At 49.0% G+C, this 14,212-nt stretch overlaps 1 protein-coding gene across 2 annotated transcripts in view; it reads left to right on the top strand.

The window, feature by feature from the left end:
- AUTS2 (activator of transcription and developmental regulator AUTS2) overlaps positions 1-14,212 on the top strand; it is a 1,269,596-nt gene that overhangs the window by 243,665 nt on the left and 1,011,719 nt on the right. For both annotated transcript variants that reach the window (XM_084822994.1, XM_084822993.1), the window contains exon 2: positions 10,638-10,847. In XM_084822994.1, coding sequence (XP_084679120.1) covers positions 10,638-10,847 — 210 coding nt within the window. The remainder of the gene's footprint in view (positions 1-10,637; positions 10,848-14,212) is intronic.

Raw genomic sequence — 14,212 nt, 5'->3', positions numbered from 1 at the left:
GGGATCGATGATCGCCTCCGAACCCAGGGGCGACCCCCTATCCACTGCAGGGTGGGAGGAGTGGTGAGGGGTCCATCTCCTCCACCCTCCTGCTGCCCTGCATTCACGGCTAGACAGCTGATTTGGGCTGTCTAGATGTGGGAGCATGGGGTGGGGAGGCCAGATGACACATAGGAAGTGTCGTACCCATTCTTCTGGCCTCCCTGCCCCAGCCTGCTCCCAGGAATGTCCTGTTTCCCCCATTCCATGCTGCTCTTCTGAGTGTAGAGCAGGGGGCTATGCTGTATTGCTTACTAGGCGGCATGGGAGGGGGCGCAGGTCGGTTCTCCAAAGAAGAAGAACTGTGGGCTCCAAAGTCAGTTCCTGGGAACCAACCAATGCTATGGCCCTCTAGCAGCTTACCAGCAGACATAGGATTGCACCCTTAGTCAATTGCCCTGGAGCTGCAACAGTTGACACCATCTCTTGAAAAACATCCCGTAGGGATGTACGAAACTCACTTACCTTTGCTCCGTCCCTCCCTGCGGAATCCTCAATGGGGGGGGGAGGCGATCTGGTCCTCCCCCCGGAATCTTCAACGGCCGGCTCTGCGCCGCGGCCAGGCCACAGAGCAGCTGGCCAGGGCTGTCTGCAGCCGGATTTCCAGCTGCGGACAGTCTGGTGCAGACGCAAATGGCAGCCACCATTTGCGTCCAACTAGACAGCCGTGATAGGTTATGTAAGAATTTGCGTACGTTGCATTTTTCTTTTTACATTAGCCGTGATAGGCTACTTAAATTCTTACATAGCCTATCAAGGTCCAAGGACGGCAATGGTGGTGGCAGCAGCCCTGCCATGGCCGGCCAGGAGACCAGCCGCCACTGGAGCAGCTGCCGCTGCTGAATCCACTGCTGCCGAATCTGCCCCAGGTAAGTGCCATCCCGGGGGGATTCCATGGGGGGGTGGGGGGCCAGGAGGCCGTTCCGCCACGGATTCCGGGGGGCCGGATTCTAAAGAATTTTGGCTTCTAAAGAATCTGGCCTCACTGGAATCCATGGCGGAATTCTCCGCCATCCCTACATCCCAGATGTGTTCCTTCGCTATTATGCAGTGCTTAGCATAACACTGTGTTCAAAAGGTGATATTTATTTGGTTCCTTGTGCTTCCCTTATGAATTACAATATTCCTTCAACAACAATGGATTTTATTTAGCGGGGCTGTGTCAAATGTTTGCTCACAAAGTTCTGTGGAGTGAAAGGGCAGTTCATGGGGACAAAAGGCTCATAATCCCCTGCTTCCTGGCCTCTTCCAGTTTAACTGCTTCTTTTCCCAATCAGCAATTTTGGCTTCTTTTACAAGCAAAACGAATAGTACCAGGCAATGAGATTTGACATAGGCTGTCAGGTTTAGGACCTGGGGAGAAACTTGCTTGGTTTACATTTTACTCTGACCTTATTTATTTTGCACTTTTGAACCAATAGGCAAATTGAAACTGCTATCCTTCAAAATTCACACATGTTTTTTTAAAAAAACTTCTTATAAAAATGTGTATGTTCAGGAAAAATACACAAAAATGCATATATTAGTGAAAGTAACGTTAAAGTTCATATTATGTTAGGAAAATGGTTTGCAAAAAAATATGTAGATCGCAAAAGTGTGTATAAAAAAGCATGCATGCACGCAAATGCGTACTTAAAAAACAACTACTCCATGTTCAGGACAACTTAAGATTGCGGGGGGGGGGGAATAGAAGGTGAGAGAAACTCATATTGACAGATTTGTCCATCTCTAAGAGGTTTCACAAAGACAAATCTTTGAGAGCCAGTGAGGTGTAGTGGTGAGAGTGTTGGGCTGGGAGATCCGGGTTCTAGTCCCCACTCGGCCGTGGAAGCTCCCCGGGTGACTTTGGGCCAGTCACAGACTCTCAGCTCAGCCTACCTCACAGGGCTGTTGTGAGGATATAATTGAGAGGAGGAGGATCATGTAAGCCACCTTGGGTTCCTTGCAAGAGGAAAAAAGGCGGGATACATAAATGTAGTAATGTAATAAAATCAGAGCAAGGACAGGCAGCAGGGCCTTTATTAATTTATTTAATTCATTTCTATACCGCCCATTTACTTATTTCATTTCTCTACCAATCACACCCCCATGCAGCCTCTGCCGAAAGAACCATGCCAGCTGCTTCCTGAGGTCACAAATGTGGCCTCGGAAGGAAGGTAAAGGCTGTGGGGAGGGGAAGGGAAAGGAGAGGCCAGGATATGAGAGATCCTATAGCCTCACCAGAGCGTCCTTTCTAGTTGGGATCAAAGGGGAAAAAAAGCATTTAAAAGACAATCCCCTCCATTGTTCCTACTGCCCTGCCAGCAGGATCCTGGCAGGGCATGGGGCATGCGGAAGCCTCCGAGATCCCAGAAGTTTAGGAATGGTTCAGTAGTTCATGCAACCACTTAGAACCGTTTCCGTTAGAAGGCCAAGCAGAGTGACTTTTTTTAAATCAATTGTGCCTGGGAAGGGAACGTCTATGGATTTCAATGTCAGGTTAACAAACTCTTTCTGTATGTAAAAGGATCAAAGCAATCTTGTTGCTACAAAAGCTTCCTCAGCTTCTTTTGTCCAACCTAATCTCGAATAGACAGCTTGCAGCGTTCTTTTTCTGTTGTTCAGCCTTCACTTGTAATCAGCATCTCTGGGTCCTGCCACCTGGCAGAAGACCGTACTGTGGAGAGCGTAGTTGTGAGTTGTTTTGTTTTTGCAGTCAAAGGCAGCTCTCATCGGAAGGTTTATGGGGAAACGTCTGCAACTTTGGAAGAGGCAAATGGAGAATGCCAGAAGGCTGTTCTTAAGAGGAGACGTGAAGTGCTTTATTGAAAATGCTTGTAGTACATCTATTTGTAGACTTGATCCATCTGTGCTGATGGCAGTGAGGGAAGGCCAGAGAGCTCTCCCCTACCCCCAAACAGTAGAAGATCCAAGCACTTAAACACTCACTCACCTGGATTTCCTGAAGCCAGAGCAGTATGTCATTAAGAGCAGGTCTGATGTCAGGAGCACATACCGCTGCTGATGTCCTAAACCCTCATGAATAGGGATGGTGGAGAAATCCCCCTGGAGTCCGTGGCGGAATGGACTACTACCCCGCCGCCCCCTGAAATCCCCCTGGGATGGGCCCTACCTGGCGGCAGCTTCTTTGGGTCATCATCTTCGTTCTGCAGCCGGGCTGTGGAACAAAATGGTGTCCGGCATAGCGGTCGCCATTTGCATTCCTGCCCTTGGCCGTTATTGGCTATGCCATTCGTGTCCCTGCTCTTTGCTGTGATATTTACGTAGCCAATCATGGCCAAGGGCAGGGATGCAAATGGCGTCCCCTACACTGGATGCCATTCACGGCCACAGCCCGGCAGCGGACGTACTTCTGGCTGCGGGCGGCCCCGGCCAGCAGCTCCGTGGACTCGCCATGGAGTGGAGTCCTAGGGGTGAACGAAAGTCACTTACCTTTTCTCGCAGCTTTTTCGCGGTGGGGCCATTATCCGTACACACTTTTTTTTTTTTAAAGTCACCCGTGATAGGCTACGTGATGATTCACGTAGCCTATCACGGCTGACTTTGCAAATCTTGCCGTGATAGGCTACGTGAATCGTCACGTAGCCTATCAGGGGACTTTTTTTTTTTTTCTTTCATTGCAATGGCGGGGGCGGCAGCCGGTCAAAAGACCGGCTACCGCTCCCGCCCCGCTCGAACACCAGCCGGACCCGCCGCCGGGAGGGACATTCAGGGAAGGTAAGTCCCGTCCCGGGGGCGGGGGGCGGGGGGGCGGAGGATTTCTCCCCGAAACTTGTTCGGGGGGCCGAACGCGTTGGCGCTCGGCCCCCCGAAGTTTCGGGGAGAAATTCTCCGCCATCCCTAAGTGGAGCTGGCCGGGGACGATTCCAGGGTGAGGGACGGATGCCCCAAATGGATGAGTGAGTGTGTTTCATAACCCCCTACCCATTAATGAACCCACTCCTGTTGCCTCAGCCATCTCTCTAGTTTGCACAATCAAAATAAGCCACCATGGCTTATTTAAGTTGGCGCTGTGCTGAAAATTTCTCCCATGTTTTTTGACTGTTCTCATTCAACTTGAAAGAAAAGACATTGCTTTCAAAAAGAAATTCAAAGGAGGAGAAATTTGGATACATTCTCATGTGTTGGGCTTGGGTTTCTTGGGCTTGCCTGACTTAGGAGGTGGTTGAGGAGTGTGCATGAGTGTCCTGTCTCTGTCATTGTACAGTAATCTCTGTGGCAGCCTGTAGCCTCCTCGGTTTCCCACACTTCAGTTAAAGCCATCGTGAGGAAGATGTCATGAGGCAATTCCTCCAATGGGGTTTTTCCAGTACAGAAAGTGTTGGCAACCTGGGGGGTTGCAGAACCATGGAAAAATGTGTAATAGAGAAAGAACACACTGCACCCTCGGCCATCTCACATTGATTAGGGAAGCTCAAAAAGACCACCAAAAGAAAATCAAACTTCAGAAAAGTGGAAGCCTGAATACAGTTGAAGCTGTTGCCACCTACAGAATAATAAACCAAAACCTGACTTATGAGGTGGCCATGGAGTGTGTGTGATTGTCCTGTCTTTCATTGTACAATAATCTCTGTGGCAACCTGTAGCCTCCTTGGCTTCCCACACTTCCATTAAAGCCATCATAAGGAAGACATGATGCAATTCCTCCCATGGGGCTATTTCAGTTCAGGAAGTGCAGGTGGCCTGGGAGTCTGTAGAGCCCTGGGGAGATGTGTCACAGAGAGAGGAAACACACACAGCCCCCTCAGCCCCCTCCCAGGGATTAGATGCAGCACTGACACAGTTGATGCTATTTCCGCCTACAAAGCAGTGCAGTAAACCAAAAACCCATAGGAGAAAAGAAAGAAGCTGTGCTACGACACCTGCCAAGAGTGAGCCCTATTTGCGAGAAACGGTTGGAGAGTTTCTCCTCCCCTAGGAGCAATTTGGTGAAATTACCCCCCCCCCCAATTCTCTGCCTGCAAATAGGCTGGGGAATTTTGCGAGACACTTTGCGCACAGCTCTGATTTAAATCACATCACGTGCTGAGCACATGCGGGCTGTGATTTCCATTATTACTGCCTGGGCGCAGCTTGTTGTATCGTTCAAACTTGGGCGGCATGGCTTGTTGGTGGGAGAAACAGCCTATGGAACCCACAGATTACCGGAGGGTTGCTCTCCCCTCCAAGAAGCCATGCCGCTCAGGTTTGAACGATACAGCATGTGGCACTCAAGCAGTGATTTTCGAACTCGCGCCCTGCACATGCTGTGATTTAAGCCACGGTGGGTTATTTTGATCATGGGAACTGGCCAGTTGTTTCCTCTGCCAGGCTACCAGCCCCACCCGACAGCACTGGCGTGCATGCAACGGCAGGTAGCTGGAGCCACCTTTCGGCTCCAGCTAAAGACCTCTTTGCTTACCCAGGCTTTTGACTGAGATCTCTCTCTCTCTCTCTCTCTCTCCTGTAGCAGCATTGTGTCAATTGTGATTTATCAGTTACTGTTCTCCCCTGTTCATGGTGTTTTTGCCAATGCTGTATTGTCTTACTCTATTTTATTGTTTGTGCCCCACTTTGCTATTACTTTAAAATGAAAAGTAGGTAAGACATTTCGTAAATGAATACATAAATACGTCCAGTGGGTGGGCTGCTGTTGCTGCAACGACACAATTTATTTTACGTCAATATAGGGTTTAATTGGCTGGAAGCAGGGAGCTGAGCAGAAACTTGGCTTTGGTTAGAGTCAGCGGCTGATTGCACCTAAGAGCTTTTTCCCCGAAGGCAACAGGGATGGGCTTTGGCGATAGGGATGGCATGGGCATCTGATCCCGTCCAGGAATCTGGTGGAACCTCCCCCGCCCCCCCGAGCCCCTCTCGCCGAGCCCGTGACCCCGCTTTCCCCCTGCAGTGCTTAGCAAGCGCCCACACTCACCCCGGCAGCCTCACCGAGCTCCGTGTTCACCGTTCCTTGAAAAATGAAACAGTGGTTGCAAAAGCGTGCATGTTTGGGTATGCAAAAATGCACATTGGTGCGAATGTGCATCTTTGCGTAGGCACGCAAATGTGTGTTTTTGCAAAGATGCACATTTTCACGCACCCACAAAATGTGCATTCGCAACAATAAGCCTTTTTGCACATATGCAAATATGCACATTTTTGCCGTCTCCGTTTTATTTTTCAAAAAATGGTGACCGCGGCGCTCGACCAGGCTGCTCGCTGAGCATGGTAGGGGCTCAAGCGTGGCCTGGGGACCGGGGAGTGGGGGCAGGTGCTGGGTGGGCATCCAGAGAACCCCGAAGGGGGTGGGTTTGCACATCCCTACTTGGGGAGGAAGCTGCTGAGTAATTCAGTCCTGTTTACTGCTGAGGCTTGTCCTGTTACTTATGTGTAGACATGCAGAGGCTTGGTATTTGAGATGCCATTTGAAAGTGGTGCTGAGTGATTTAGTCCGGCTTATTTATGAGTAGACATGCAAAAACTTGTTCTGTTTGCTTGTGAGTAGACATAAAGAAATTTGGTATTTGGGATACTATCACTCTTGCTTACCCCTGAGTAGACATGCAGTGGCTTATCTTGCTTTTTTCTGAGTAGGCTTAAAATGGTAAAAAATAAATGTTGGCTTCACTCACTTTGGTTGACAAAGTTTGTGTGAATGGTAGGCTTGGCCTAACTGGCTTTTATGTTCATATTTCTATCCTCCCACTTCAAGAAGTCATATTCAATTCTGTGTCTCCTTCCTGCAAGGATTTCCCAGTGGCAGACATGTTATTACCTCTCCCCTAGTTTTAGGGGTGTACGAACCCCACTCACAGTTCTGCCTGGGAGTCCACGGGGTGGGGGGGAGGCGGCGATCTGTTCCTCCCCCCAGAATCCTCCCCGGCCGGCTCCACTCTGCAGCGAGTCTGCGGAGTGGCAGCCGGGGTTGTCCGCAGCTGGACTTCCGTCTGCTGCCAGTCTGCGCACGCAATTGGCGTCCAGCATAGCGGATGCTTTGTGTTCCAGCTCTGTTTGTGATAGGCTATGCAAATATTTATGTAGCCTATCATGGCAAAGAGCAGGGACGGAAATGGCATCCGCTACGCCGGATGCCATTTGCGTCTGCCAACCAGCAGCAGATGCGGCTGCAGACGCAGCGGACGGACCCAGCCCCAGCTGGCAGCAGGTAGGGTCCATCCGCGGCGAACTTTGCAGGGTGGTAAAGGTAAGGGGTCCGTTCCTCCATGGACTCGGGGGGGGGGTGGATTCTAAAGAATCCGTCCTCACTGGAGTCTGTGGTGGAATTCTCCGCCATCCCTACCTTTTTATTCTCACAATAACTGAGAAAAAGTGCCCTATCTAAGACCTCCCAGTGATCTAGCTGTGTAGGATCTGAAGTGTTTACTGTTAATCCTTCCTTTATATAGAGAGACTGGTAACCTTCTTAGTGAATACATTTCTGCAGTTCGGCACTAGGACTAGCTTGCAGTCTGCTGGAATCAGCATTGATATTCAGGAGATTATTGAATGTGATCCTGGAGTTTTCAATGATTTTAATGATTTGAAGAACATAAGAAGAGCCCTGATGGATCAAACCAAGGGTCCATCTAGTCCAGTGTCTTGTTCACACAGTGGCCAACTGGCTATCAACGAGGAACAGGGCATGAGTGCAACAACACTCTCCCACCCATGTTCCCCAGAAACTGGGGTACATAGGCAGACTGCCTCTGGTACTGGAGGTAGCTTATAGCCACCAGGATTAGTAGCCATCGATAGCCTTCTCATCCAGAAATTTGTCCAACCCCCTTTTAAAGCCACCCAAATTGGTGTAAGACTTCTGGTAGCGAATTTCGTTGATTTAGTATTGAATTTACAGAACAAAATGGTTTCGTATTGTGAAGAAATATTAGCAGGGATGGTGGGTGGTGGGAGGAAATCCCCAGGAATAGCTTCAGGCAGAGTTGGCAACCCTATAATCTGTGCTGCTGTCTTGGGAGGGTAGTGTCATCTGTTCTCTCTGCCTCATTGCCTCATAGAGCTCCCAGTATGGAGATTGTACTGTGTCCATGCTAAAAGGCTTTGAACATGAGCGGAGAGTAAAATAAGCAGGTTCCATATCTGGGGCTGTGTGAAGCAAGGCAAACTTAACATACAATCATCCTCCCATCCAGTGTTGTGTTTCTGTGGTTAAGCTAGAGTAGGAATACGTTAAAAACAGGTTGTGTTTTCTTTACGAGAGAAGTAGCCATGGATATTGTACCGGTACAAGATTACTGTAAAGTATATTAGTTGGGGAATGGAGTTAAAGTGATACCATGTTGGCCCCTGCCAAAGGAAATGAGATGGGTGGCTACTAGGGCCTTTTCTGCTGTGGCACCTGGGCTGTGGAATTGGCTCCCTAGTGAGGCTCACCTGGCACCTACATTATTTATTTACATATTTTATTTACTGCATTTATATCCCGCCTTTTTTCCTCCCTAAGGAACCCACAGCAGTGTACATAATCCCCCTCCTCTCCATTTTATCCTCACAACAACCCTGTGAGGTAGGTTGGGCCGAGATTCTGTGAGTGGCCCAAAGTCACCCAGTGAGCTTCATGGCCAAGTGGGGACTAGAACCCGGATCTCCCAACTCCCAGTCCAACACTTTCGCCACTATACCACACCGGCTCTCCCTATACCACACTGGCTCTCAGTTGTATTCCTTCCTGTGCCAGGTGAAGTCCTTTTTATTCTCCCTGGCATTTTAGCATTTTAGCTTTCTAGTCGTTTAGCTTTGGCGTTTTAAATCTCCACTTTAAATCTCTGCGTTGCTGCTAGGTTTTATTCTGGTTGTATTGTTACACTGTGGTTTTAATGCTTTTATATTTTATATTGTGTTACCCTGGGCTTTTTGGTTTTAATTTTTGTGGACCGCCAAGAGAACTTTGGCTATTGGGCGGTATAGAAATGAAATGAAGGAATGAATGAATGAATAAATATCGAATGAGTTTGTGCCGACAGTATCCAGGGGGAGGCAATTTCCAGAGGTCCTGGGTTCAATCCCATCCCACTAGGGATGGCAGAGAATTCTGCACAGACTCCAGTGAGGCCGGATTCTAAAGAATCCAGGCTCCCCAAGCCAGTGGTGGAATGGACTGCTCCCCCCCATCACCCCGCGAAGTCCCTGCGGACCGGATCCTACCTGCCTCTGGTGGGTCCAGATCCGGCTGCTGCTGCCTGCCATTCCGCGGCCGTAAATGGTGTCCCCTACGCAGGACGCCATTTGCGTCGCTGCTTTAAACGTGATAGGCTACGTAAATATTTACGTAGCCTATGCCTATCACGGCCTGACAGGGATGCAAATGGCATCCCCTACGCAGGACGCCATGTACGTCCGCAGCAGCCCGGCAGCAGACGGAGGCCCCACTGCGGATCGGCCTGGCCAGTGGCTCCGTGGACTCGCTGTGGAGCAGAGCCGGCCAGGTAGGATTCCGGGGGAGGGGAGGAACGGATTGCCTCCCCTCCCAGCCAACCTCTGGAGAAAGAAAAGTAAGGGGTGTTCTCACACCCCTACATCTCACCTCCTCCGAGAACCCACCAGGGCTGTTCTTCTGCTGACCCCTGGTGCATTTGCCATTGAAATTTGGTGGCACGACAAATTCTGTGGTGGTGAGGGCCCCCAAAAGGCCGGGGACGCTGCATCTTGCCCTCTCTTGAGCTATACCTTTGAATCTGTAATGGGATTTCATCATTTGGGGCTTTGACAATTGGAAAGGTATGTGATAGCCATTGTCCTTACTTATTGCATTGAAATCCCGGCTTTTTTCCTCTTGCGGGGAGGCTTACACGATCCTTCCCCTCTTCATTTTATCCTCACAGCAACCCTGTGAGGTAGGTTAGGCTGAGAGCAGCTGGATTCCCACAATCGCAGGGGAACATGATGTGATGGTTCCCCTGTCCCAACATGCACCACTCGTGATCCCAGATGGGCTTAATTACCCGTGCTGTGGGTTGCTGTGTCATCCAAACCTGGTGTATTACTACAAGTTGGCCTACTACAAGCTGGGGTGGGGTGGAAGCCACCCCTGCCATGCCAGGTTCAGACAACATGGCGACCCGTGATGCAGCGTGGGTAATTCAGCAAATGGCAGGCACACGCGGCGGGGGGGGGAACAACCCACACTGCGTGTTTCCCCCCGCTGATCGTGCGACCCCAGCCACTGACTGGCCCAAAGTCACCCAGTGAGCTTCATGGAGGAGTGGGGACTAGAACCCGGATCGCCCAAGTCCAACACTCTAACCACTGCACCACGCTGTCTCTCAGCCATGCCTCAGGCTGCCTAACTTTTTACTGGCAAAATGCAAATACCCAGGGGATAAGTGTGATAATGAGGCAAGAGAAGACTGTCTGTGTTGGGTGTCATTTGCTAAATGAACGGCAGATTAAGGTTTTTGAAAACACATTCCTGGGAGACATGCCAGTGGAGAACTGGCATACTGTGGTCATCCAAAAGTGTGCACAAGAGAAGTATAATATGTGTTACACGCCCTTCACTGGTGCATGCAAAATAAAGAAATTTGGCCCACCAACTCACCAGCCACCACTGATCTACAGCCTTCTAAACTAGCGGCATTTCCTTCTCTTTCCACCCCTTTTTACAGAAGGATGTAGCAGTAAAACCTCCAGACCCGGCGGAGAAGCATCCGGATCCCTTGGTGAAGAAGAAGCGGGAAGTACTTACTAATGGACTGCCATACAGCCTGAAAAAGACGAGACTGCACCATCACCATTACGGGTCCGACCGGGAGAATGACCACAACGTCTGTCAACACCTCAGGAAAAGAAAGAAGTTCTTGAAAGGGCTCAGACAGGTAGGAAGGCACATTTATTGGAGTTCGAAGGCATCTCTGCTTGCTCCCCCCGCCTCCCCGGCTGTGGGGATATCTATTTGAAGGGTGAGTGAAATAAAATGAAGTGTGCCGCCTCAGGAATGTTTGTAGGGAAGCGTTGTGGAGCGGTTTGGTTCTTTCTTGGAGTCTCTGCAGCATGTGAGATCTGGAGAGGGTTTCTCTGAGGTTGCTTGAGCACTTGGGGAATGTTCCAGTGTGAATATGAATCCAACTGACCAGAGATGTGTGTGAATCCTCTTGTTACTTTGTGAGCTTGCATGCAATGGCATGGAACTGCCTCAGAATATCTTGGAGGAATATGAATTAATCATGAACAAGGCTGTAAATCATCAAGGTAGATGTAGCACGGTGTTCATCACAGGCAACTCCCAGTCACGTCTGTCTCTGTCTGTCTGTCTTTCTCTGCAGTAGCTGCAACTTTCAGCAGGAGCTCTGTAGCTTTGCCTTGTTTGCTGTAGAGGTTGGAAGGCTGCTGCCATCTGGGCTGCCAGAGGAGGCTTCGGGGGGTGGGGAGTCAGGGGACCTGCCACTCCTCGCTGTAATGTGGCTGGCTGTGGGCAGAGGGAGGGGAGGAGAACACAGGAGCAATCATCAAATGAGCTGTGATGGGGGAATGAGGCCAAGAGCAATGCCATTGGCTAGCTGCAGTGATGCATTGCACAGCTGGTGGAGGAAAAATGGAATCCAAGCAATGTGAACTTGCGCTGGGGCTGCAAGGGGCCGATCCACACTTCCCTTGGGGGACTTTTTTCCCTAAAAGCCAAAAAAGAGAGAGGTTGCACATCACAGGGCTAGCATTATTTATGGGGTGGGCATGGAAGGTGTTTGAGTGTCCTGTCTTTCATTGTACAATCATCTCTCTGGAAGCCTGTAGCCTCCTTAGCTTTCCATGCTTCAATTAAAGCCTAAGGGAAGACAACATGAAGTAACTCCTCCCGTAGGGCTTTTACAGATCAGGAAGTGTGGGCAGCCTGGGAGGCTGCAGAGCAATGGAGAGATGTGTAGTAGAAAGAAAAGGGGGGACGGACAGAAACAGCACCCTCGGCCACCTTGCAGTAACTTGATAAGCTCAAAAATGCCACTAAAATAAATTCAAAATAAATTATAAACTGCCCTGAGGATGAGGCAGAAAAATGGAAGCCCTTTTCACAGGGGAAGAAAACATTCAGGAAATTGGAGGGCAGACTTTGAAACAGAGCTAGCTCTGTCTCTTCCTTGGAGCTAGACACAATACTTCCCACCTCACACCTGCATTGTCAAGGATGCAAAATGGGGGCCAGCTTGCCAACACAGTTGATGCTGTTGCCACTTGCAATGGAAGTGCAAAAAACCCTTAAGGGGAAAGATGGAAAGATAGATAGATAAGCATGCAAGCTGTGCTACAACTCCTGCCAGTGGTGATCCCTACCTGTGAGAAGGTTCGTTCACTTGAGGCTTTTATTGCATGCTTGTGATTAGTCACTCATGGAAGTTTGCAAGTCCTTTACATGATGTCGTCAGCTTCCAGGCCATCTCTCATGGTTTTTGACTTTAATTCCACTTTTGAAAAGATCAGAGATAATGCAGTATTTAAATGTACTTTAAAATTTACATTAAATCTACTTTAAAGGCCATGTGAAATTGTGCAGTTTTGCTATAACCACAGCACCATGAGGTAAATATAGGGTGGCTCTATATGGAAGAAGGGAAGATACTCTGGGCTAGCCTTTCTCTCCCCACCCATCCTCTCTCTTCTGCTTAAGCTGCCTTGCAGAGTTTTTCTAAGGAAATATGTATGCTGCTCTCTGAGCTCCTTGGAAGAATGGCAGGATGGAGTTGATTTCATATTCTGAGTGGTCCTCTCTGACTAGGTAAATTGGGGTGCCCTCAGCTGCTACCTCAGTGGAGTCAGCAGGTTGAGGAGAAAAAGCAAAAGCATTACAAATTTTGGAAAAGCATCCCCCCTCAGCATTTTCTCCCCCTTCCCCTAATTCCTAGACCAAGCAGAGAGAGGCAGCAAACTCTGAGGAGGTGGTGAAGAGGCTGTGAGACATTGCTGAGACAGAGAGCCCTGAAAAAAACAGCTGTTAGTCTGTGTAAGCGAGCCAATCTTAATCCCGCAATGAATCTGGAAGCAGAAGCCCCAGTAAATTGCGGGATAGAAAACTCTGTGTGAAGGAGCCCAGAGAGTACTGGGGAATTTCTCCTCCCCATGGAGACATTCAGTGAAATTGTCCTCCCAGTTTCTCTGCTCAAAAATAGCGTGGAAAATTTTGAGAGGCTATTTATGCAAAACAACAGGTGAGACCCAACCTGGGAATTTTGAGAGGCCATTTGTGCTCGAGTTAAAACTGCTTAGGAAAAAAGTAGAGATGTACGGACTGTGTAAAATCTGCTCCGTCTGTGCTTCGCGGATTGTCAGGCGCTTTTAGTTCCATTGTCCATCCACAGACGGAGGCGATTTTTTTTTCCGTCATATGGAAAGGTATGGAAATAATTACGTAAGTGTTTACATAATTTACCTCAGTACATAACATTTAGCATATTGTCCCCCATTCCATTCAACATTTGCTCAGCAGAAACTTATGTATTTTCCTATGGATTTATATGCGCAAATTTCAGGAAAGTAAAAACAAAACCATCCAAAAGTCCACGGACTTCATATGGCCTGCGGGGGGCACTCTGCAGCAGATTCTGCGGGTCGGATTTTTAGCAATCTGAGCTCATTTTAATCCATCTTGAATTTCTCTAGCATCCCTAGAAAAAAGCCATTATGTCACTCCACAAAGCAGTGTCTGGTTGATGCCCATTAAATGTTAAGCCTTTGACATTCCACATTTCTGACATAATATTTGGTAGCTGATCTTCCAGATCTGAGAATCCTGTGAGAGAAGATGAGAGGTTCAAGCAGTTCCTGATAAGAAGGAAATCTCAGCCACCACACAGACAGAATGAGAAATTTGGCTTGTTTTCTCCGTGTAGCTGTCTGATGGTGTCACTTCTAATAAACTGCAATGCCAGACTCCAGGCAAGTCCGTGTCACCTAATGCTGACTTTTGTAGTCTTTCGGATGTTCAGTTAACCATTCAGGAAATACTTCTTGAAAGTGGCGAAGACAAGAGGTGCAGGGTCCATGGCTTTGCACTGCACAAAAGAGAAACACGTGCAAAGCTGGAAGTTAGTGTGGTCACTAGGGATGCTGGAGAAATCTGCCCTGGACTAAAATGAGGCCAGATTACAAAGAATCCAACCTCCGGAGTCCACAGTGGACTCCACAGCCTTCCTTGGTTGACAACCCTCGAAGAATCATAGAATCCTAGAATAGTAGGGTTGGAAGGGGCCTATAA

The sequence above is a fragment of the Heloderma suspectum genome, chromosome 16 (assembly GCF_057233095.1).
Source record: "Heloderma suspectum isolate Gila_16-S chromosome 16, 16-S_ref, whole genome shotgun sequence".
NCBI lineage: Eukaryota > Metazoa > Chordata > Lepidosauria > Squamata > Helodermatidae > Heloderma > Heloderma suspectum.
Note: the sequence above shows the minus strand (reverse complement) of the source record. Positions and strands in the feature narration are given on the sequence as shown.